The sequence below is a fragment of the Urocampus carinirostris genome, chromosome 2, assembly GCF_059441175.1.
Source record: "Urocampus carinirostris isolate Australia breed hairy pipefish chromosome 2, RoL_Ucar_1.0, whole genome shotgun sequence".
In the NCBI taxonomy this organism is placed as follows: domain Eukaryota; kingdom Metazoa; phylum Chordata; class Actinopteri; order Syngnathiformes; family Syngnathidae; genus Urocampus; species Urocampus carinirostris.
The window spans coordinates 26,115,131-26,141,315 of record NC_142350.1 but is presented as its reverse complement, the minus strand read 5'-3'; the positions used below and the strand labels follow the sequence as shown (position 1 = coordinate 26,141,315).

At 38.3% G+C, this 26,185-nt stretch overlaps 1 protein-coding gene across 2 annotated transcripts; it reads right to left on the bottom strand.

Moving 5' to 3' along the window:
- Positions 1–1,508: 1,508 nt before the first annotated feature.
- On the bottom strand, positions 1,509–25,067 carry LOC148371527 (double-strand-break repair protein rad21 homolog A-like). 2 transcript variants are annotated; one of them, XM_088326061.1, is made up of 14 exons: positions 24,945–25,067; positions 22,611–22,804; positions 22,366–22,495; positions 22,172–22,271; positions 19,586–19,692; positions 15,223–15,420; positions 15,013–15,138; positions 13,495–13,620; positions 10,385–10,608; positions 9,575–9,728; positions 7,935–8,080; positions 6,721–6,909; positions 5,135–5,218; positions 1,509–2,425 (listed from the first exon to the last, which is right to left on the bottom strand). In XM_088326061.1, the coding sequence occupies exons 2-14, from the start codon at positions 22,752–22,754 to the stop codon at positions 2,234–2,236; spliced, it is 1,920 nt and encodes a 639-aa protein (XP_088182187.1). In that variant the 5' UTR covers positions 22,755–22,804; positions 24,945–25,067; the 3' UTR covers positions 1,509–2,233. The 2 variants fall into 2 exon arrangements, with proteins under 2 accessions (XP_088182187.1, XP_088182188.1); XM_088326062.1 differs by lacking the exon at positions 24,945–25,067 and adding an exon at positions 24,521–24,673.
- Between the last annotated feature and the right edge of the window lie 1,118 nt (positions 25,068–26,185).

Genomic DNA, 26,185 nt, shown 5'->3' with positions numbered 1-26,185 from the left:
AAAACGTCCTGCTTGCAAAGAAACACGCGCCATAAAAAGAGTTCCGCAATCAGGCCCGCCAATGTTTTTTATCGCAGCAACTCCCAAAGAAATGCATGAGAAAAATCAGCTGCAGTCTGAAATATGTCCACTTGATGTTAAAAAACAGGGACCACTTGCAAAGCCACTGGAGCTACACTACTTTATCTCTCTCTCCTTTTTTCACCACCTCTCTCTCGATTTCTTTTTCACTTTCTCACTTTCTCTACCGCTCTGTCTCTTTCTTTTTTCTCCCTGACACGATCTCTCTCTCTGCTCTCTGGTCTTCTCTCTCACACCTCACTCTTTTTATCACTTTCTCTGTCTCTCCATTCTTTATCCTCTTAAACTTTCTCTCATTTTCATTCTTTTTCTGTTACTTTTTCATTAAGTCTCTCTTTTTCTTGTGTGCCCTTCTTCTTTTTTTTTTCTTGTTTTCTCTTACTTTCTCTGTTCTCACTCTCGTTCTCCCTATTTTCTCTCTCTATCCTTGGACCCCATTCCAATCATCTTTGGGCAGTGGGTAGGGGACACTCACAACTGCTTGCCAGCCAGTCGCAGGCATACACGGGGAGAACGTGCCAACTCCGCACAGGAAAGCTGGTAGCTGGATTTAAACCCATGACCTCAGAACTGTGCCGCTCACGCACTAACCACTGCGCTGCTGTGCCGCCCATACATTACATGTTTTATATATATATATATATATATATATATATATAAAACATGTAATATATATATATATATATGAAAATGGACCCCGATTCCACCTTATGAAAATGGTTGGTCTAGTTACTTGCAGTAACAATACCTTAAAATAGTACAGCATCAACACAGCAGTTATTTTTGGTCTAATTATATATACCTGTATATATATCTCATTAGCCGTACCGCTTATCCTCATTAGGGTCGCGGGGGGGCTGGAGCCCATCCCAGCCATCTTCGGGCAGTGGGCAGGGGACACCCTGAACTGGTTGCCAGCCAATCGCAGGGCACACAGGGACAGACAATTCATTCGCTCATTCACACCTAGGGACAATTTGAACCGGCCAATTCACCTGAAATGCATGTTTTTGGAACGTGGGAGGAAACCGGAGTGCCCGGAGGAAACCCACGCAAGCACGGGGAGAACATACAAACTCCGCACAGGAAGTCTGGACCTGGATTTGAACCCACGACAGGTTCCCATGACATGAACTGTGCCGCACAAGCGCTAACCACTGCACCGCCGAGCTGCCCCTTCATATATATATATATATATATATATATATATATATATATAATACTTAGATCCCAAACCAAAACATTATATCCACCCCTCGCTTTGCTCAATAGTGATACAATGCTCTTCCGTTCACTTCACTCAAAATGTCAAACGAACAAGCGTTTTCCCATGTGCCAGAAAAGATGCAATATACTTAAAATGTTTAAAATTGAGGTAGGCCAACAATGACTGATGTGTATACACCCAATTAAATAGACAGCAACAGTGAATGTAAAACAGTTTTATTTTCAAAGTTTATGGATGAATCGCTTGAGAATACCTTAAGACTAAAAAGGCGGGACATTGTATATGTAACAAGTACATCTTCTAGTTTTGTAAATATAAAAAGGTGTACAAGTGTAAACGCAAAATCAAGAAAATTAAAAAGGTAACTGACAATCAGCCATAATTTTTTACTGAAATATATCCAGCCGCAGGGGAGAGCCTTGACAGTTTTACAACAATAACTTGGGGAAACATAACGTGCTGAGGTCACACTGTTGACGAATAAAACCGTATCTTTCCATAATATGCAGACAGCCAATTGAGTATTTCACATGGAATAGAGGGGAGGAAGGAAAGTAGCAAAAAGGAAAAGGCCAAATAAATGAAATGTTCCTAGGGCTTGTTGGGCAAGGCTAAAACCATAAAAAACAAATCAAGGGATCAAAAACAGTGAACATGTTTCTTCATAAATAAAACTGTTGAAAATTTGTATTTGAACTCAGTGAATAACGGTGGGATTCTACATTAAGTACAGAAAAATACTCCAAATATCCAAAAACCCAAGCCATGCTTTTTATGGAAAAAGGCCGATCAATACTTTACACAAAAATGATTTAAGAAAAAAACACTTGCACATTTATAACAAGAGAGGAAGTGGGGTTGGGATGTTTTTTTCTTCTTTTTTTGTTTTCTAAGAAAGCTTTCTTTTTGTTTCTTTTCCAATGTCTATATAAGGTGGAATCGGGGTCCAGCGGTGGCGATGATGTCACTGTAAGGTTCCGTTTGGCCAACTTCGATAGCTTGCTGCTTCTTGAGCACAAGGAAACTGTAGAACTTAGCAGCTGCCTGCTTTTTGTTGTTGTTTCGGCATAAGTCGAGCAGGCTGACCGAGTCCGCTCCGGTCTTTGCCATGACGCGCTGCACAGAAAACCACAAGATATCAACACAACTCATTTGGGAGATTTTCAGGGTTTGTACACATTTTCCAAGGCCAAATCCAGGCACTTTTCAAGTACTTCATATACAATTTCCCCCCAGTTTCTTTAAAGAAAGAAATCCAGTGCAGATCAAGAACATAGTTTGTGCCATTTTACACTGTTCCCATCTATGATCTATAATCTTTTTGTGTCAAGGGGCTGCTATAAACAGACATGATTTCTGCCTCAGCAATGCTTGCACAGCTTGGCTACATCACACTTGTATACAAACAGACAGGGCTCCATAGGTGTTGGGTAATAATGGAGTTCAATACGGAGGGCTGAGAAAGGAAGCGGTGTATAAATGAAAAGCAGAAAAATTAGCCAAGTTTGGACTCATTTTAATGATATTGGTCTCAAATGCTGATCTTTTGCTTTTTTTGACTTGTTTCAATCTATATTAATTTGCGTGTTTTTCAAAATATCGGTGTCTAAATAGGTTAAAATTGAATTGTAAATCATTTTGGGGCATTATATGCTATATTTATAACATTCATTTTAATATTTATTTTATTGTTTTGTATTTTGGAGTATTTTGTGTTTGTTTGATGGGGTGAAGCGTGCTCTGGATGTGAAGTCAGTTAAATTAATGGATGCACGAGTGCATGCAAGGGATAGATGTCATGGCAAAGTATAGTTAAGAATGACGCATATGATGAAGAACTAGTGTTTCCTGTTGGGCCTCTCTGCTGATAATAATAATAATAATAATAATTTCCTTTGTATTGTCATTCTTTGTAAGAACGAAATGTCGATACACCTGACCCGTTGTAGCAAGCCGATGCAGCCGCAGCCAACAGAGGGCGCCGCCATTTTACCAATGTTATAAGACTTAGGTATGACTCGGCCGAGGCACGAACCAGCGACCTCCCAGTCTCAAAGCGGGCACCCTACCATCTAGGCTACTGAGCTGGTGAAAGGTTGCATGGCACAGCAATTCACCCCTTGTGCTGTGGGCTTAATGTTCGGTGTCAGGTTAGGAAGAGCAAAGGGGAATAAATGTTTCATAATTCTTGACTCAAGCCACCCCCAAAGAGGAGGATATGGCTTTGGTAGATAGCTAACTAGCTAATATTTTATTATTATTGATAGTATATCATAAAAAAATCAAAAAGATCTGAGGAGCAGTTTGGGAACTGGCTCTTCTCAGTGAGCTAAGCCCAAAGTGATGGTTTTCTAAATAGAGCCGTCTTCTTGGGTGCAACCAATAAGGGGCAGTGACGCTTCACATGACAACGCATTCATGACAAGCTATTAGAGCAGGTGTGTCGGCGGCATTTTCACACACTTTTAATATATATATATATATATATATATATATAGTGAGGCCTTTAGAGTCAGACAGCCAAGAAACATGGTGACGGCAACAATTTCACGCATTTTCAAGCACTTCAACGAAAAATAAACAATTTTCCTGACATTGAAAACAAAACATTAAAATTCAATCATTTTCAAGAACTTCAAGAGCCCGTACGAACTGTGCTTATAGAAATGCCACGACTACTTTGGTAGTATTTCAGTCTTCCACGAAATTGAGAGATACCTTCTCTCCGCCACGCGCGGGACAACTCCGCACTGTAAAGGCAGAATTTTAACTGCCTGTTCGGTTTCCTTCTCTTTTGATCCACTAATTTTTACAGAAGAGCTAAAATGACTCAGTAAAATGAAACGAATAGTAAAAAGTCAAGACATTAGCTTTCTGTATATTCATCTATTGGTGACATGATGGTTTTGTAGAGAAAGGGAAACGTGAATGGGGATCTTTTGGTATCTGCAGTCATTCAAATTTCTGGGGGTCCAAATCTCAGCCGATTTATCCTGAACAACCAATATGCCAGCCTTGGTCAAAAAGGCCCAAGAGCTCCTACAGTTCCCGAGAGTGCTCAAAAAAGAACAACTGAGCAAAACCCCGCTGGTGACCTTCTACCACTCCACTATTAAGAGCCTGCTGACCTACGCTGTGTCAGTGTGGCACTCAAGCTGCACAGTAGCAGACAGGAAGAGGCTGCAAAGGGTAACTAACACTCCACAAAAGGTCATTGGCAGACCATTGCCTCCTTAACTGACCTTTACAATTCCACATTTCTTATCAGAACAAAATGAATCATAAAAGGGCATTAATCACCCAGGCTTCCATCTGTTCAACCTGCTATCCTCTGGTCGGTGATACAGATCCATTGGAGCCAGGACAAATACTCGAGGGGTTACTTCTTCCCTAAAGCTGTGACTATACTTAACTTAAATCTGCACTGAAATGACACACTTTGCACTGGGTGCCATCTGCACCTCTGTCTTAGCAGGTATTCGAAATCCTCCCTGTAAATAACCAATTATCTGTGTAGAACCGATATTCCTTATTGATCCGTGCTATCACAGTTGCTGCTTACTTTTTTTGTATCGTGTCATGTCTTGTGTTGTGTAAATTTAGACAATCTTTTAGCACAGTGGTAATTGCACTACTTTTAAATTCTCTAACTTTTTAAGTTCGATGCAAGGTAAAATGATATGTGTATATGTGCACTATTTGGGGCACCAATTAATTTCATGACACCCTGTGTAATGACAAAGGCATTCTATTCTGTTCGATTCTATTGTTTAAAACGTTTATACCAAAACCGGCATATGTAGGAAGCAGTGAATGTTTTAGTACCTGAAGACCATGTAGCATCTGTTGCGTTCTCTTGTTCCATCGCTTTTCTTCCTGGTCCTGGTCCCCAGCTTGACCTTCTTCGTCCTTAAAAAATAATAAAATCAAAAATAAAAATACATGTTTTGCTTTATTAGATTAACTACATTTCTAGACTTGTTGAATTGAAACATTATGTCATATGCTTTCCAGTATTGCCTAGCAATTTCAACAAAATTACAAATAAGTAGTAGTGATTCAATTACATGCCTGGTGCTGAACCGGTTTAATGTAAAAACTTAATGCATTTAATACTCTACAAATATGTATTTTCTGGCCTGGAAAATCTGGAACAATTTAATGTGTTTTATTTAGTACAAAAACTATAAATTGAGTCGTGGAAAAATCCCATTTATATTATGCCAAAATGGTGCCGCTCATTCTGCGGTAGTTTGCGGTTACATTATTGCACCACGTGACATCGCAATATTGATTGGATCTCGGTTAATCGTGGAGCCCTACTACTAAGTATTTACTTGGATCGGATCTATCCCAAAATTCCCAGCATCGGCCATCCCTATTAGAAACCATTTAAGGAGAACCGGGATCCCGTCACAGCAACAATCACAAAAGCAGCGTTACTGATACTTAGTGTAATGTACCGCATCACTGACATAAATATATGAATGATTTACATTAAACTCATATTGGTGATTTGGTCAAATTCAGGGGTCTCCTGCGTGGTGCCTGATTGAGACCTCTAAGGACAGTCTATGTGCCCGCGGACCTTTTGACCGATTCTATTTTTAATAATTAACCTGTTAATAACACAGTAACAACATGGTTATAACATAAGTTGTTATTTTAGAAATTCAAATAAATTTCATTTTAAGGGCTTCGTAGACAAAAAAAGGATTGATCATTATTTTTAAGCAATTAAGAGGGTACAATGAGAATCTAGTTGTGTATTAAACAAATCCATTCATCTTTTTATTAGTTTTATCGGAAATGTAACAATCCAAATTTCCAATATATGGTTTTTATAAAACGAATGAACAAAAATGTGTAGGTTTTTGTTTCTGGCTAGCTATCCTCCCACTGTTTTAGCTAATTAGCAAGCCATACAGCTATTTTAAGTAATTTATATCAACGTGGGTGCCCTTTGCGTTAATTGGTAACAAAAAGTAGCTCAAAGCCTGAAAATGGTTGGTCTAGATACTTGCAGTAACAATACCTTAAAAAAGTACAGCATCAACACAGCAATTATTTTTGGTCTAATTAGATACGAGTATATTTATCATTTATTTATTTGCATTAAACTCCTGTCTCGTTTATCGTGCTTCGTGGGTGCGTTTGCTTTCTCATTGCCTTTCATATAACTATTGTATTTACAATTCGATAGTTTACAAGGGCACACATTCAATTATGGATTAAGCTTCTTGATTTTGCTCTGAAAATACACCTGATTGGTGCGTTTGAATATAAAATGTACAATAATTCCTTCCCGGGGCCATGCCCCCAGATCCCACCATGATCTAAGAAAATTCTATGGGAAACACTGAAGAATTGTCAAGCATCTACTCCCATCACGGCAATCTAAAACAACAAACCTCTTCTTCGTCACTCTCATCCTTCTTCTCTTTCCCCTTCTCTCCGATGAGGTCCAGTTCTGGGACGAGCTGCGTGAGATTGACAGTGGTCTCCTCTGGTGGGAGCTCCACCTGTGGTATGTCTAGCCTCGGAGGCAAGACTGAGCAGTCAGGCATTTGTTGCGGCTGCTGTTGTTCCAAGGGAGCCATCTGGAAATGCAACAGAGTCAGTCAAATCCAACTAAAAGGCACTAGTTGATTTTGTCATTAGATAACCTAATTACATTAATCCCTCTCTGTATGGCAGTTTACTAATGTTTGGCAACTTTGCAGATAGTTATTGTGCACCGTTGCCTGCATTCCAATTGGCTATACCAGGGGTCAGGTACCTTTGGCTTGCAAGCCCTTTTCATGAGTGGCTCAGAGATAAAAAATTTAACCATTGAACATTTCTCTGTGGTGTTCCAAAATCATGTGACTCCGTCCCGATTTTGGTACAGGCAGGCCGAAGCAACACTAAATAGATTATGATTCAGTCCACTATATAGAGGGCATTCTCCACTACAGTTTACAGACAGGGTGTCACACAAACAAACCCCGTTTTGGCAGTAGGTTGCTAAGAACTCTTTTCAAAGGAAGCTAATTAAACTATGTTCACTGTTGAGATACTTTATAATGAAAAAACACAGTACAAACGGTAAATACTCAAAACTAACAGCAAACCACTCAGAGCAATTTGATTATGTGAGCTGCAGAGGTGGGCGGATCTCTGCACACAGAACTCCCTTCGCTATCTTAGTGCTATTTGCGCCGAACATAAATACATAGTTTACAATTGTTTTGAAACAATTGTTTTGGACAATATGAGCTTCAACACTTTTTAACTGAGGAAGGTAGACATATTTCAATTGGTATATTTATATTAGGATACATTTTCCTAAAGGTAAGATTTTCATGCCCGATTTATTTGATAAATGCCTCTCCTGTGCAGGTTTTGACTATCATGGGACCTTTCGAGAGTGCAACCCCTGCAAAAAATAAAATAAATAAAAATTTTAAAAAGTCTTACTGTATGAATTCTGTTTTCGCCCATGAATATTGTTAGCTGGTGAGTTTGTAAAATGATTCTTATGTGAGGCAGAGTAGGCACAGTGAGTGATATATGAATAAAGCCACTAAGCTTACTCAGGGTTAGTTTTACTCCAATAAAAATATGGGATTTTTGTCAAACTCACAGGCACGGCACCCTCCTTTTCAAAGGTTTTGCGCTTAACACCACGGGGTGTGGAGGGAGGGGGCATGACGCTCTCATCCAGTGTTGTCCTGCTTCCTTCCATTGTAGAGGCAGCCAGCATACTGGGCTCCTCCATGATAGTCTGATCTGCATGGTGATGGTTCAAAATGTTAGCAAGAGCTGTATTTGAAAACTACTGAATTAGGTGTTAGCAGGGTTCGCACACCTTTCCTATTATCAAATTCACAAACCTTTTAAGCACTTAAAGGCCAATTTTTCCAGTACCTTCAAAGAAAGAAATCCAGCACCGATCAAAAGAACGTTTTATTGTTGTTGACTTTGATGACTAAAATAAATTTGCCATTTTCCTGCTATCACATACTTTGTGTTATTTTGAGCTGTTCATATCTATAATCTATGATCTTTTCGTGTCAAAGGGCTGCTCTAAACTGAAATGAGTTCTGCCATTCTGATGTAATAACGCACACGCAGCTTCCCTACGTCACACTTATCTACAAACATGGAAAAGGCTCTATGGGTGTTGGGTAATAACGTAATTCAATACGGAAGACAAAATGGAAAAAAAAAGTACTGTGTATATACAAAAGACGGAAATCTAAGCCAAATTCGGACTTATTTTAATGATATTGATTGCCCCGAAGAATAATGCATTTAATCTTTTAATCTTAGAGACTGCTGTAGATCTACACCGATCTGCTGCCTCAGTGGACATGTTTAAGTCTAAGCTTATAACTCACCTCTACTCTATAGCATATGAATAACCTAAACTTCTTATATGTAATAACTTGTGAAGCCCTTTGAGACCATTTGTGATTAAGGGCTATACAAATAAAAATTACTTGACTGTTTTTTCGCTTTTCGTTTTATTGATTAAGGGCTATACAAATAAAAATTACTTGACTGTTTTTTCGCTTTTCGTTTTATTTATTTTAATTTATATTTTTTGCATGTGTTTCAGACGATCTGTGTCTGAATTGAAAATATGTATTTATTTGCATTTATCATTTATTTACAGCACTGAAGTGTAAAAATCTCTAAATTTTTATTTCATTGTTTTGCATTTTCAGGAATTTTGCGCAGTTGAATTTTAAATCTGTTAAGTGTGTAAAAAGGTAAATTTGTTTCGAATTTCTGTGAATATTATAATTAATATTTCATATGTTTTTCAGGGATCCCCTTCAAAGCATATTAAATTGCCAATCACTAAATAATTTGGTGTATGTTTTATGCTAATTGATAATATCATTAATCATTTAGGAAAAAAAAATCTGAGGAGCCGCCTGGGAGCTGAAAAAAAAAACGGCTATTCTCAGTGAGCAGAGCCAAAAAGCCGGTTTTCTAAATAGAGCTGTCTGCTTAGGTGCGACCAGTATGAGGCGGTGACACTTTACATGAGAACGCCATAACCATGTGTTGGCATCATATTTTTGTTGTTGAAATTATTCATTTTTGCGTGTTCCTTTGAGTCAAACTGCCAAGAAACATGGCAATGGTCACAATTTGAACATTTTCATGCACTTCATGCAAAATCCAAGCATTTTCCAGACCTTGAAAACACAACATTAAAACTCAAGCATTTTCAAGGATTTCAAGCACCAGTACAAAACCTTCTATTCTTACCAATGACATCTTTGTGTTGACCCATAACTTCCTCTCTTGGCAACTCTGGGTTCTCCAGCTCTTTGAGGAATTCGTCCAAACTGTCAGCTTCGCCACCCTTTCTCCTTTTCCTCAGCTCGTCTGGCACTAATGGTGTCAGGCATCTTGTGAACATCTACAAATTTAAAATAAAGGAAAGGATCAGCAAATGTTATTTTTAATTTATTGTAGAAAATAAACAAACACAAAAAAATAATATAAAGGGAAAAAGGCAAAACCAAACGATCAGAAATGAGGGGGAGATGTCAAGGTGAAAATGAAATAGACACATAATGCTAAACATGATTATGCTGATCTAGATTTTAAATATTTGATATTGGTTTGCCTTGGGCGACGATGAGATGTGATTTATGATACTCAAAATGGTTCGTTATAAAACCTGATTACATGATAGGAATGTGAAAAGTGTTTTAGTTGTTAAGGGGACAGGACCTAGATAAGGTCAGAGTTTTTCCTCGTCAGCCCCTTTTTTCCTTCCACTCTGTCAATTGTTCATCAAAGCTGTTGATAATTATCTTTTTTAACTTTGCATATGTGTGAAAAAATGTCAATACATTAATAAATCGAACATGGTGGAAACAGGAGGCAACTTGGGTCAATTTTAAGCTTTATGTGAAAGGCTTAATATTTATGCAAATGTAGTCTCTTTTCTAGCTCAATTTACTTATGCAAATGTGGTCTCTTTTCTAGCTCAATTTGCTAAAATCCTGAACAATTTTTCACATCGTCATTTTAATGCAGTGGTTACTTTTAATACTAAATATGCATAACCTTCAGGAGTCTGGCATTCCAGAGAGGCTGAGCTGGAAGAGAGAAGAGCTTCTCCACTCCTCCAGTCTCCTTCCACATCATCAATTTTTTAGTGGGCGGGGCAAGATCCAGGGTTGTCACAATGTCAGAGTAGTCAGAGAGTTGGGCTCTGATAGTTTTGCTGTCCAACTCCTTCACACTGTCCACGATCAGCTTCCTCTTACGCTTTGCCTTGGTCTCTTTTACTGAAAAATTTAAGGAACATCATTGATTAATACAAGTCAACTTTTTGGGGGGTGTTGCAATAATCATAAGGGTTGCACAGTAAACCTATGATAACTCTATCCTGGGATAATTCACTTCAGTTTTAATATTGCACTTATTGTAGTTTTGTAAGTGTTGGTTGCAAAGTCTGTGACAACAGAAGGACAACCACAGAAACAAGTGTAACTATCTTACCAATCAAAAAGGCAAATTTAAAGAACAACTGCAAATGCAAGCATGTATACTGTATTTTCCAGACAATAAGTCGCTCTGGAGTATAAGTCGCACTAGCCCAAAAATGCGTAGTTAGGGAACAAAAACATAATAGTCGTACCAGAGTATATACTGTATAAGTCACATTTTGGGGGGAATTCAATTGCTAAAACCCGACACCAAAAACATACCTCATCTCGAAAGACAATTTAAAATAAAAGAGAGGAACGGACTGAATAAGTCTGCACAGTTTACGAACATAACATAATTGACATTCCTGTTAATTTCAGTAACATATTATTAGGTAAGTAACAGTTATTCGGCTAACCAACACAGGGGTCTACCTTTTTCAAGCATTAAATACTTTTTTTTTACTAATTAGCGCATAGGGCACCCAGTTTGATATGAATGTTTAAAATAAAAACTCGCTAAATAGCTAAAAAGTAGCTTGCTAGTTAGGTGGTGAGGTAACATAAAAAAATAAAAGAGAGCTAGACCGCTAGCTAACAGAGTACAAAGCCAACTAAATAGCCAGATAGAAAGATAAAAAAAGAGCTAACCTGTGTATGTATGGTTATTTATTAGGGGGATTGTAGGTCTACCTCAAGTTATGTGCAACGTTCTGCATTTTGATACCTCATTTGTTAACTTTTAATTTTGTTATATATTCCCCATTTTTGTGAAATGATGTGTAGTAGTTTGTCACCATGCCCCTTTGTTCTGACATTAAAGATTGGTTAAAGCAGCATCGGATTTTGACCACTTTCACTTAGCGACAAAAATTAGACTTAAAATGTGAAAGAAAAACTATGAGATAATTATCGCGCTAATTATTGATAACAACTATCATAACGATTTTTGTCATTATGCCCATGCCTGCATGGAACACAAGATTAAAGTAGCATTACATAACAACTGTGTCCCTTTAAAATACAATATATATACATTACATATTGTAATATATATAATATATATATTTAAATGATTGATCATTCAGAAATTAGCAAGCTTTATCAGAAAGTGTGTGAACTTAGGTCGGCTATACTACAAAATGTTGTTATTCTTAGAAAAAGCATGATGGACGCTCTGTTAAAGGCAATTATGATTGCACTCAATGGATTGTGGTCCGTGGAAGTCTCTCTAAAACATGTCATTCATAACGGTGGTTAATGGTTTGCACCCGGATTAGAAACATGAACTAAAAACATACCGAGGTGCCATAGCACAACCATTAAGCTTTATTATGACACACATAATACACATAGCATCGAAATGTGACAGTCAAAAACTCTTTAATGGAAATAAAACGCAACAAAACACTCTGCAAACTTCAGATATTAGTTCAATTTGGACGTTAGTTTTTTTGTGGCATTTGACGAGTTTGCAGCGCTATATAAATGCAGTCCATTTACCATTAACTGAAGTCCAAATGAGTTAATACCTTAGAGATGGGGAAATGAAAGCTACAATAATTACCATATAATTGTAATGGTTATCCCTTAATCTGTATGTAAACCATTGGGTTCTAAAAGCAGTGTTCGTACACCATTTTTATGGCCAAATTCAACCACTTCTTAAGGACTCCCAAACACAATTTTCCCATATCTCTGGTACTGATAATAGAATGAATCAATCTTCATATAGTTTATGAAAATAATTACCAAACTTCGTTATCATTATTATTGCTATTGATCCTCCAACACTAACGGCATATTTAAGGAAAGTAAATTATTTTTAAGTTTAACTATGAGCAAAGTGCATATATATGTGTGTGTGTGAGTGAACTGGTCATCTGTGCTACTACTATGGTCCATTAAACTTGCTGGGATAAAAAAGGTATAATTACTAGTTACCTACCTGATATGGACAAGCGTTGTATAGGAGGCAAAAAAGTCACACACAAAAGCCCCACAAAGTGACTTGCATAATCTGTGTTGTGCCCCTCAAAGGAAGTGTCTTTTTAATGACTTTGATGACTAAAATAAAGTTCGGCTGTTTACACATACTTTGTGCTTATTTGAAATGTTGCCATCTACAATGAAAGATCTTTTGTTATCAATTGGCTGCCATAAACTGACGCAAAATTCCACGTTTCTGCCTCAACAGTGCGAACGCAGCTGGGCTATCTCACATGTTTACAAACACTGAAAGGGGTTTATATGTGTTGGGTTATAATGCCGGTAATATGTAGCTTAGGTTTCCAGTTCAAATTCTTCCCATTACAACCCACCTCTGAGAAAAACTACCTTAATTCTTTTTATTGGGCCCATTATAAATGTCCATAATTGATGCGCAATGTTACCGTAGTGAAGTAGTTAGCACATTCGCCTAACAAACAAAAGGTCCCTGGTTTACGACCAGGTGGGGACATATGTTAGCCCAGAGAGGGATGGCGCCACCAGGCTGTATTTGCCCAAAACACACTACAGTAAATGGTGCACCTATACACATTTCATTGTGGCCTGTTTTCAGTGTAGCATGTAGCAAACAATACAAAAAAAAAAAAACAGTGAAGGTAGTAATCTCCATGAATTTTCTTTATATGACTACATTCAGCAGAGTAATTTTTTATACCATGCGGCAAGCTGTGCGTTGATTTGTTCTACGTGTTAGCCATTCTTTGTGTGTGTATATACGTGGTTATACTCTCTTACCAGTGATGTCGATGGGTTCCAGTGCAAATGCTTCCTCCTCATTATGAACCAGAGTGGTCTGTTCGGTTTGATCAGCCATTGCTGGCAAAGGCTCTGCTGGCCCGGAATCAGGGCTGTCTGGACCCGCTAGACAAACACATAATACAGAAAAACTAATTATTAGGTGCAACATCCCCAGCACTCTGTCCAGACTGATAAAGTTACTCAATATCCAAACTCATTGTCAGATACAGTCATCCCAGGGAAGCGTTATAAAACGTCCCCCAATATTCAAGACTGAAAAGTAGAAACCTTCATTTGATTTAAACATCTATTTATCACTCATGAACAAACTTAAACAAACAAAAGTATTACAGGGTTCCTATAACTTAAGGCAAGTTAAACTCAAAACTGGCAGACTTTTTTTAATGCGTTTGAAAATCAAAATTAAGATCAAGTCGGTAAAAAACAAACAAAAAACAAACAAAAAAATTTGGGGGCCACTCTGCCGTCGTCTTGTGGACAATATGGAAGACCGCATATACTGTACCTTCCGGGTCTGTCCTACTGAAACCATAGTTTTCCATTGTCAAACTTAAAAAAAGAAAACACACCAGGGAGACCCTAGGGGGCACTAAAGACCTGCATGTGGCAAAATATTCCATGCGCCGGGGGCCTTGATTAATTTAGTCTCATGGTTGACTGATTTGCGTCGTTTCCTGTAGAGCTGTGACGTCAATGGATGACAACCAAGATGGCAGGTCCGGTGAAAAACGGACACGATTGTAGTGATTATTGATTGCAAAGAGCTCATTTCTGCTTGAAAAAATTTGAAACTTTACTTATTGCGTTGCTTGCGAACTTGTGGCTTTTACTTTGTGTTTTTCACCGCGTGTCATGCAATTGTTATAATATTGTCCAGATAGTGCCCCGTTAGCGTCCAGGCTGCTAAAAGTTTCCAGTTTTGTCTGGTATAGGGTAGCCTCGTTAGCAGTCGGCTAGCCTGCCATGATCGTTAGGTATATTTACGGCTGGGTTCATGTTTGTTGCCATGGCTGTATTTTTGTTGTTGTTGGCTCATGGTTATCCTGGCTGCTTACGGCATCCTTTTGGCCGGACAGCCTCAAGTTCTACCGCCGACTGGTCCCGGTTAGCCCATTTTAGCAGCCAACTAGCCTGCCGTGTCCTGGCTGGTTTAGCCCCCGTTAGCTGTGTGTGTGTGTGCCATTTGTTGTACAATTGCTGCAACCACCTGTGACACAAGGCCTACCAAAACTTGGCTTAAAATATTTAAAACCTCTTTAACCAAAATGGTGGTTGGCTTGCGAGGGGGCCAGTGTTACCCTGATGACGTTACAGCTCAGTCTAAGACGAGACAAGCTGTCTTCAAATGCTTTATCTCGGAAAATTAGAATATACAGATGAAATATATAAATATATATTATTTATTACTCAAAAAATATGTATTATTTTCTTACATTTTTTATGTTTTAGAATTTGGATATCCCTTTAAGTTTATCACTTGCAGAATGTTCTTACGTGATTGAAGGTTGTCAAAATCGTCCTCATCATCTCCATGATCTGGAGGCATCATGACACTTGCAGTGATTGCTGGAGGGTCATCGAAAATGCCACCACCATCTTCAGAGCTCAGTAGCTTATCGACTGAAACAAAGCAAATTATTTAAAATGATCACTTTAAGAAATATCAACAGAGAAGGTACATGAGAAGAATTCTTAAAAGCCTACCTAACATCCCTCCATCACTGTTTCCCATTGAAGAATCACCGAAGTCATCATACTCCATGTGGTTAGATTTATCAGGGAGATTTGCTGGACCTGGCTCGGGTTCTAGCAAAAGGTTTGACGCAGAGGCACCCTGCATGATATCCTCCTCAAACGTGCTGGCATCTCGCATCATTTCTCGGTCATCCATTCCAAAGTCAGCTAAAGAGAAAAACAGCTTATTGTAAATAGCAGCTCTATCTAACATTAAAAATCATATTTCAGAATTGATAGAGAATTTACACATTTGGAAATATCTTTCCTAGTAGCAATTAAGAGCACATTTTTTTGGTTGAAAGTGGTTCTAATACAATGTTATCACTTAAAAAATGTAATTGCAAACAACAAAGTAGTGATAATTATCAACTTTGCTGTACAAAATTACAACCAAAGAAAGTAAGTGAGTGAATGGTCATTAAGACCAGTACTGTAAGACTCAAAGTATTGTTAAAAATTAACATTTTAAATACTAAATGGACATTGCTTAATATTTTTTTGGTTTTCATAGAAAATTAGTATTTCGAAATTTACCATAACCTGGAGTGGCAAAATACGCAAGTTTCTTAGTACCGTATTTTCTGGACTATTAAACACCTTGGATTATAAATCACACCAGCCAAAAAAATGCACAATTAAGAAGGAAAAAAATATTTAAGTCGCACCCCCCGGCCAAACTGTGTGTGTGTATATATATATATATATATATATATATATATATATATACATACTGGTATATATAAACCTGATTTACAGTCCAGGAAATTTTGTTTACAGTCCAGGAAATTTGGTAAAGGGTTCATTTGAAATATGATTGTGTAAAAAAAAAAAAAGTTATTTTAAATTCAAACAAATATGTATGTTTTTGTATAACAATTTTCTGATCATCACTTGGTACGTTTACATGCAGGCAAAAATTCGATTGGTAACTAAATATTGCCGTAATTATGAAAATGTTAATCCACGCAAAGAACTGAAATAATCCCTTTAGGTTTTACTCCAACGGCGAGTTTTCCGATTGCAGTGGTTGTGTTTTTCCTTTTATGTTCTGATTACTCGTGCACACATATTTATTCGCTAATCAGATTGTGGGGCGGTAGTAGCGAGCTCGTTTTTGGACCAAGAGTAAAATGTAGAAGTGTCCTTAGGCAAGACTATCAGTGTATGCCCGAATGGCTAAGTGTGTAGTATATTCTAAAGTGCTTTGGGAGGTCTTCAGTCATTCAAAAAGCGCTTTATAAAGATGGACCATTTACTACAAAATGTGTATTAGCAAGGATTGGTTGGTTGGATCCCTTAACTACTAGGGTCATAGGGGCAATATTTCCTGAAGTGTGTCTTGCTTGTTTCTTTAAAGCACTGTGGGAACTGTCGTAGAGACAAATGATACATGCAAACTCCTGCGTACACCTTCAAACGCCTGTGTATTTATCTATATATAGTGGATGCCAAAATTGGATTCATCTTTAAAAAGTGTAAATCTATGCTTTTGAGTCGCGAGCTTTTAGACACACAAGATGCAGAAATGGAGCTCACTTTGTGGGCACAGGAAACAAACACGGAATTTTGTTGTAACAAGAGTGAAAGCATCCTTTATTGAAGGCCTACTTGTGTATTGACGTCACTCAAGATTTGCCTATTTTGGATTATGCCCAAACGCATGTATATGTAGTTTTTGTTTGTCTCTAGGCATGTAAACTATTCATTCTGATTGCTCCGGAATAGAGTTTGACCGATTGTAACATTGGTATACGCATTTTTATGCATTAGATGAGCCGATTATTGTCTCATGCTTCTCCTCGTCCCCTCTATCATAACATTAGTTTGTCAATCTGGCTCTAAAACTGGAGTGCCCACACTTTAATTTTCCAGCCCTGTTAAAACTTTGATGCACATTTTGTTTTAAGTTAAGTCAATTTGGTGACATAGCCATTTTTATTTATTGTAAAAACAAAAACAGGGAGCTATTTAAGTTTTTATGTACAAGTTGCTGCTAAGCCCACCGTATTTTCCGCACCATAAGGCGCAGCTAAAAGCCTTTATTTTTTTCAAAAGCTGACCATGCGCCTTATACAGTGCGCCTTATTTATGGATCAATTTAAAAGTTGCAAAGTTTCCCAACTAACTTGCAGCCGCCGACTAGATTTTCCCCCGAACGCCAAGTAGTACGCGGTGTATGCTGGGATTTATTTACCGGCGTTTCATTGGCTAACCAATGTGTCAATCATCATTTGAATCGATCACTATTGGCTAAAGTTGTTCGGAGGTCAAGGGGCGGATCCTTTTTATCATCTACAGGCTGCCATTGGCTTAAACGGCAAACAAAGCCTGCAATTGGTCGAAAAAGATGTGTCAATCATCAGTTGAATCGATCACTATTGGCTAAAGTTATTCGGAGGTCAAGGGGCGGATCCTTTTTATCATTTACAGGCTGCCATTGGCTTAAAGGGCGAAACAAAGCCTGCAATTGGCCGAAAAAGATGAATGCGTATAGCACGTGGCTGACGGCATAGAGAAACATTTTTTTCTATTCTGTATTTGTAAATATTGTATTCTCCTGGATTTACTACCCTCACGGATATAAGAGGACATTGCCTGCACATTATTATGAACACAACGACTTCGGTGAGCTATTCCGGGTTTTATATTGTCCCTGTATCTTGTTTCAGACTGAACTCGATGTTTCTGTGATAAGCGGTGCAGATAATGGATGGAATGGAGTGTCTATTTTTAAATTAAACTCAATTCCAAGTGTTTATTGTCATATGCACAGTAAAGTTGCGAGCGAAAAAGAAAATAGATACTAAGGAATGTTATCATTTCTTGAATCCCAAGACTTTAACCTTCCAAATGACGGAACGATGCATTTGAGTGACATCCTACGGACACCGCATCCGCACGTGTTCTCGACACGTATTTGCGTCTTTGCAAGCTTTCAGAATGTTAAGGGGGTAATAAGTTGAACTGAACAATCTGACTGTTATGTCCACGTTCCCATTGTAGCGCCTTATAATCCGGTGCGTCTTATGTATGTCAAAAATAGGACCAAAAACTATTTTTTCGGGATGCGCCCTATAACCCGGTGCGCCTTATAGTGCGGAAAATACGGTAATTTCATTGCCTGGACTGTTAGTTTTTGATGCAACAGAAAGACTTATTATTTTTATGTATTTTTTTATATATTTGATTGTTTATTTTAATATTATTTTTAATATTATCATGAATAATGTTATTGTTATTAATAAAATAAACAATTATAATTAATAGTATTATGTATATTCTTGGGGTGTAGGTAAATACACAGGATGTAGGGTGCCCGCTTTGAGACTGGGAGGTCGCTGGTTCGCGCCTCGGCCGAGTCATACCTAAGACTTATAACATTGGTAAAATGGCGGCGCCCTCTGTTGGCTGCGGCTGCATCGGCTCGCTAGAACGGGTCAGGTGTATCGACATTTCGTTCTTACAAAGAATGACAATACAAAGGAAATTATTATTATTATTATTATTATTAATAAGACAATATTATTAAGGTCGTGGATTAGGGTCAGGGTCAGATAAGCATATGCTTCTTCCTATTCCTTTTCATGTTACCTTCACATTGTTTTTGACGTGTTTTATTTTTGTTTTCTCATGTTCGAAATAAAATTCCATTCATTCAATCATTCATCATTAATGTTATTTGTATTGAAGTTGTAATTCATTTACTTTCAAAAGTTTCAAGGAAGCTATTAAAGTTGTATGTACCTGTACATGAGTTGCTGCTAAGTCAATTTTTTTTCCCTGCACTGTTAGTTTTTGGTTTTAGTGCAAAATTGTGAATTTCCCTGCGGGGATGAATAAAGTATCTATCTATCTAACTATCTATCTATCTAAAATTGGTCATGTTAGTTGTGTTGATATTCTAATTTACAGTAATCAATTTCAGGGAGCCATTTAAGATTGTATGTTTATACAAGTTGCAGCTATGCCAAATTGTATTTCTGTACGGTTAGTTTTTGGTTTAATTGACGGGTTAGTCTTTTTAATTGTTTTGAAATTCTTATTTATGTGCTGTAAAAGGTTTCGCAGTACTAGTAATGTTTTATTGGAATTTGTAACAAAAAAATCTTTGTTGACTTTTGCATTATTAACTATTTCTCACGCCAAATTTTAAGCTTAAACAGAAAAATAATATCAGCTCCAAATATCAGTTATCTGCCTCCTCTTGTTAATAATAATCAGTATCAGCCCTAAAAAAAACATTTTGGTCTATCCCTACTCCAGATATCCAATATTCAGTTTTCAAGCCAAGTATTGCCTGCATGTAAACGTAGTTATTGTTAGGACTTACCAAAGTCATTGTCTTGCAAAAGGCTGAGATTGCCAACGTCCTCCCTCATAGTAATCTCTTCAACTCGGCTCTGGTTCAGGCTGAACTGCTGAGCCACATCAATGTCACTATGTGAAGTACAAAGAGAGGGATACTAAGAAAAAGATTCGGTAAATCACTTAAGGAGACACACATTTTGTGAGGCACCAACATTTAAATCTGAAGTTGCAGCATTTCTTCAAATTGCTAATAGATTAATGCTTTAGGGATGATATTGGTAGTGCAAGATTTGCACACCACTCCCTCCATAGCTCACTATAAACAGGGCGCGCCATTTTGTAAAGCGTTCGAAATGTCGAGAAATTACGGAAGTGACCTTAATCTAAAATGCACTTTGAAAGGTAGTGATTGTCTATTATTACTCAACTAGTTCATATAGATCAGAGGTCTCCAAGATGGTGTCGGTGGACCTGTTCTGAAAATAGCTCGCCAGTGCTGGGTCAATGTGATTTTCTAGTAGAGTTCTTTTAAATTACCGTATTTTCCGCACTATAAGGCGCACCTACAAGTCTTAATTTTTTTCAAAAGCTGACCATGCGCCTTATAACACAGTGCGCCTTATATATGGCTCAATATTAAATTCGCAAGGTCTCGCAACTTACTCAACAGCCGCTGATTCGATTTTACCCCGAAAGTGGAGTAGTCCGCGGTGTATGCTGGGATTTATATACCGGCGTTTCATTGGCTAACCAATGTGTCAATCATCATTTGAATCGATCACTATTGGCTGAAGTTATTCGGAGCCTCGGATTGGCTAGATGGCCAGAACAAACCCTGCAATCGGCCGAGTTTAGCAATGGCGTAGCAAGTCCGCGGTGTATGCTGGGATTTATATACCGCCGTTTCATTGGCTAACAAATGTGTCAATCATCCGTTAAATCGATCGCTATTGGCTGAAGTTATCTGGAGCCTCGGATTGGCTAGAGGGCCAAAACAAACCCTGCAATTGGCTGAAAAAGATGTGTCAATCATCCGTTAAATCGATCGCTATTGGCTGAAGTTATTCGGAGCCTCGGATTGGCTAGATGGACAAAACAAACCCTGCAATCGGCCGACTTTAGCAATGGCGTAGCAAGCTTGCTAAAGTACGCCATAAAGAAACATGTTTCATTAGTCTGTATTTGTAAATATTCTACTCTCCTGGATTTACTTCACTCACAGTTGTAAGAAGACCATGATTGCGTATCATTATTGAACTTGAGAACTTAGGTAAGTTATGCGGCTTTATATTTTCCCGGTATCTTGTTTTAGAACGATCTTGATGTTGCTGTGATGAGTTGAGTGAATTAAACTCAATTCCAAGTGTTTATTGTCATATGCACAGTAAAGTTGTGAGCGAAAAAGAAAATAGAAACATAGAAATGTTTGGCATTTCTTGAATCCCAAGACTTCAACCTTCCGAATGATATTTGAAATGACGCATTTAAGTGACATCGTACGGACACCGCATCCGCACGTGTCTACGACACGTATTTGCTTCTTTGCAAGCTTTGGGAATGTTAAGGGGGTAATCAGTTTGACTGAATCATCTGAGTGTTTTGTCGACGTTCCCATTGTAGCGCCTTATAATCCGGTGCGCCTTATCTATGGAAGATATAGGACCAAAAAACTATTTTTTGGGGGTGCGCCCTATAACCCGGTGCGCCATATAGTGCGGAAAATACGGTAGTTGACTCCATGTATTTTACCCCTCTGCCATTCAGACTTTAAACGGCTGCTAATCGACCATTACACGACAGACACGTTCAGCACACTACAGACACTTTATTACACTAGTCACTTTCAACTGTGTTTTATCTTTACTTTTATCTTATTGCCTATACTCAACTTGAGTTAATCTTGTTTTTGGCTTTTAAGATTTGTAATATTATTTTATGTACACATATAGTTTCTCAGTTTCCATTTTACACTGGCAACTGTGTGGACAGCAATTAAGAATTTAATTGTGCAGGGAAACGTGGTTCTTTACGGTGCATATGACAATTCTGCACGCTATCTAGTTAATTTTTTTTTGCCAGTTATCAAGTTCAATTTTAGGCTCCTTTATAGCTGGCCATCTAGCTTTTTTTGTTTTTAATGTTCTATCTATTTATATGGCTTTTCACTCTCGGCTAGCTATCTAGCTGCCTTTTAGTTTATTTTTACCCATTTACCTTTTTGGCTAACTATCAAGTCACCCCTTTAGCTATGTAGCAAGCCATCTATTTCTTATTTTAGAAATTAATATGAAACTGGGTGTCCTTTGCGCTATTTGGTAACAAAAAGTAGCTCTCAGTTCGGAAAAGCTTGGAGACCCCTGCTATAGATTAACGGTGGGCAAAAAAATGGCCTGTGAGCCATATGCAACCTCTATGGCGTTTTCATTCGGCCCGACAAACAAAAAAGTTTTTAAAAAATGGCACAAATTTACTGAAAACCAATTCTGAGCTAGCTTAAGTTGTCACCTCATTAAATATAAACAATTGGTAAACTGTCTGTCTGGGTTGCCCAATAGAATGAAGGAATAACATTTTATATAATGAGGGATTATGTAGTAAATAAGTTTACTCAAGATCAGGAAGTGGCTGGTCAAAGTCATGAAACTCCTCAGGTAAGGTGATAGCATTATATGCCGCCTCTCTGTTTTCCTCAGGCAAATCCACCACACCTGAAAACAAGTAGGAGTGACAATGCGTAAACTAAGACCATGGTAAAGGAACATTTTCAAAAAAAGAGATCACACCAGGTGAATGCCACTATACCTGGCCTGAAAGCCATTTTGATTTTGATGAAAGCTTCATTACAATCAGCAAGCAAGTATTTAGCCTTCCTGTGGTAGATTCTCACAACCCCGAGAAGCAGGTGGCCTGATGTACGCAATGCCATCTTCACCTAGGAGTAAAAAAATATATATTAGCCCATGTCAACCAGTGATTTGAAAAGAAGAACATAAAATAGAACTTTACTGAACAGATGAAGTAAAATAAAGTGTACTTTGGTTTGTTACCTTGGGTGAGATGATGCTCTCCACACTGCTCTCCAAGTTGCATTCGAACACATGAGCCTTGGTCAGCTTTTTGTCCCAGTGGGCCGCCAGCCATATTTTGGCTAGCGGCCCACGTTTGCTAAGGACAAAATGGGCGTAGAACATTGCCCCGGTACCACTGCGTCACACACAACAGCGTAGGCTCACCTGGTGAACTAAACACAGCAATGTTTCATTAACAGTGTGGCACAGTCTGCGTTATTGTAAACAAGTCCAATTCAACTTTAGGGCTGCAACAATTCCTCGACAAAAAACAATGATAGATATACTCGATAATAGAAGTCGACTGATAATCGGCACCGGCATTTTCGTTTATTAGACGGGACGATTATTTAGGCTCAGATGCAGCCAAACCTCTCTCTTCCTGGCTCTTGCTCCTTAAGGGGAGGGAGAGGATACAGGGTATTCTCTTTACCCACCCCACGCCTTCTGATTAGATACGCCGATCACATCACAAAAATCTATTCTGAGGAGAAACGTAGATTTTAAAAATACGTAAAAATAAAATCACAATAAACTATATATACATGAATCATTTTTTTTTTGTCCAAACGCCTATGGATGAGGGTTCCCCCAGGATTTTTCCACACCCAATCAAATCTATTCTGACACACAGATGAGAGAGCCCGGGCGCAGAGTCGTGATTGACCCCAGTGCCCTATGCTGCGACTTTAGGGCCACGCGCCGAAGGTATTTCGTACCCGGCAGCCGGGGTAAGGTTTGTAAGGGCGTCCGGACTGCGCTGGCACCGAGGGGGGAACTGGCCTGGACTAAGGGTGGGACTGAGGCGTCGGGTACTCTATGAAGAAGGGAAGAGCACGGGTCTGAACTGTTTGGGGTGGCAAAGTGGCATACCCCCGCGACTGGTTCAATACGTCAGCCAGGCAACCCTGTGACAGAGGTCTGAAATCTGGATTTTCCGACCGACACATTAAATTTATTGATCAAAGAACGATATTCTGAGAAGATTAAAAATCTTACGACACAGAGTTACATTCTTTTGTTAGTTTACTTATTCAGTTATTTGCTCCATCAAGCAGATAATACAGGGAAAAAAATGAAGACGTTTGAAATTTAGATTTAAGACTTATAGGCAAAATTACAATGCAGATCATGGGCGAAACCAGCCCGTCTTTGGGGGTGCTCAAAGATTATAGCATATTGAAAACTCTTTTCCTAAATAAAGGACAAAATAAGCTTAAAAATAATGAAAAATACTAGTTTAAAAAAACATTAAAAAAGGAAAACATAAAAAGTGAAAAAAAAACAGTAGGAAATACTCCATTGCTTTGAAATGGTTCAATAAATTTGAAGTTTGAAGCTAGTGTCCCTCGCAGCATAGTGGCGGAGTCTGTGGAGGCTCCAAGGTATTACAGTGAGAGCAAAAAGAAAAACTGGAACGCGGGTGACAGCAGTTCAAGGAATCAAAGTGACTGAACCATTTCAATGCATTGGAGTACTTCCAACACTGCATTATTTACATTTTTTGTTTTACTTTATATGTTAACTAGCGTTTAGCATTTTATTTACGCGTCACCTATCCTTTTTAAGGAAAAAATGAATTTTTAAAATGGTCTATTTTTAGGGGGGTGCTCAATAACAGGCTGGCTTCGCCCGTGAGTGAGAGTCCGTTATGATGGAAGTTCACGAGAGCCATAGTTTAAAAATGAATATTCAATTAAGAAAAAAACGGCCTTAAAACGAACATACTTTTGAGAAAAACGTTTTTTTAAATTAAAAGCACTTAGCAAAATATGTCATTAACATGGTAAGATAATTTAATTTTAAACGTTGTTACATAAAGTAGAATGAAGAAAAAAAGTTTTGAACCAGCCAGACACTGGGTGCTCAACACCCCTAAAGCTCTGTACCTAAAATCGCCCCTGATGAATATGAAGTCATCATTCAATTTCAATTGTACATTAATTCAAACAAAAAAAACATCAGTTAATAAAGTCCCCAGGAGGGAGTTTTGTCCATGCAGGAGTAGGCTTGAATTAGCATTCGCAATGACCACAAAACGCATCGACGTGCGCTTCGACGATTTTAGCACAACTGTCCCGTCATCATCTTCACAGGACTCCAAAATGCATTACGTTAGTCAAGTATTTGAAAATCAATTACGTGTTGAATTGTGCAGTGTTTACATGTGAATTCACACAATCGCAAATGTGGCGTTAGCTAAATGCTACAAGCGCGTCTTGAGTAGGCCTGCACGAATGGTCCCGACCGTACTTGCAGACTTTCTTGCTTGCATTAAACATTTAAAAAATGTGCAAGTGCAAATATACTTACCGAAAGTATAGCACATGCGAGGGAAATTTCAGGTAAGGTTACGTCTCCCGGCGTAATCCCCCTTGTTGTCCTCATTAAAAGAGTAAAGATGGCGCCAGTCGCTTTCCTCCCGCTCACCACTGGCTTTACAAAATTCACCGGATGTTTACAGTCAAAAATGGCGCTGATGTTTCCTGAAATGGAAGTAACATGCAGTGCGCACTTACAACCGTATGGGGGCTCTGTGACACTCTTCCTCCTTGAGACGTGAATAATAGTGATGGAAGTTGTGGCTCTCTTTTAATGATCAGGATCTTTCGACTCGGCATACGAAAATGAGACGGCTTTTTCGGATTCCGACAAGCTCTTCAGATTCTATGTTGCTTTAAAGCAGTGTTAGGAAAACTTCGGCCCGAGGGCCACATGCGGCCTGTCAAGCTTTTTCATCCGGCCCGCTAAATGAAAACAGTGAAAATATAATGTCAATGTAACGGTAAATAAAGTACTTTCGGGTGCCAATTGTCCATTTGTGCTTCAGCAGAAATACGACAAAAATCCTACTACAGAAATACTACAAAATTACAACTACAATAATACTCCAAAACGAACAACAAATTGGGGGATCTGTGACATTGTTTCTCCTTGAAATGTGAAGAATACTGCAGTAATGGAAGTTCTCTCTCTCTCTCTCTCTCTCTCTCTCTCTCTCTCTCTCTCTCTCTCTCTCTCTCTCTCTCTCTCTCAATCTCTCTCTCTATATATATATATACTGGACTGTCTCAGAAAATTAGAATATTGTGATAAAGTTCTTTATTTTCTGTAATGCAATTAAAAACACAAAAATGTCATACATTCTGGATTCATTACACATCAACTGAACTATTTCAAGCCTTTTATTATTTTAATATTGCTGAATTTGGCTTACAGCTTAAGAAAACTCAAAAATCCTATCTCAAAATATTAGAATATCATGAAAAAGTATACAAGTAGGCTATTCAACTAATCACCTGAATCATCTAATTAACTCGAAACACCTTGCGAGGGTTTCCTGAGCCTTAAAAATACTCAGCTTGGTTCAGTAAACTAAATCACAAGTATGGGGAAGACTGCTGATCTGACTGCTGTCCAGAGGACCATCATTGATACCCTCCATCAGGAGGGTAAGACACAAAAAGAAATTTCTCAAAGAGCAGGCTGTTCACAGAGTGCAGTTTCAAAGCATATCCACAAAAAGTCTGTTGGAAGGGAAAAATGTGGCTGGA

Coding starts and splice junctions, on each gene's coding strand:
- LOC148371527 (XM_088326061.1), bottom strand. CDS start 22,754: ATGTTCTACGCCCATTTTGTCCTTAGCAAACGTGGGCCGCTAGCCAAA. Junction 10,609..13,494: donor GGAACCCATCGACATCACTG/GTAAGAGAGTAT, acceptor TAAATTTTTCAG/TAAAAGAGACCAAGGCAAAG. Junction 2,426..5,134: donor AGATGCTACATGGTCTTCAG/GTACTAAAACAT, acceptor TTTTCTGTGCAG/CGCGTCATGGCAAAGACCGG.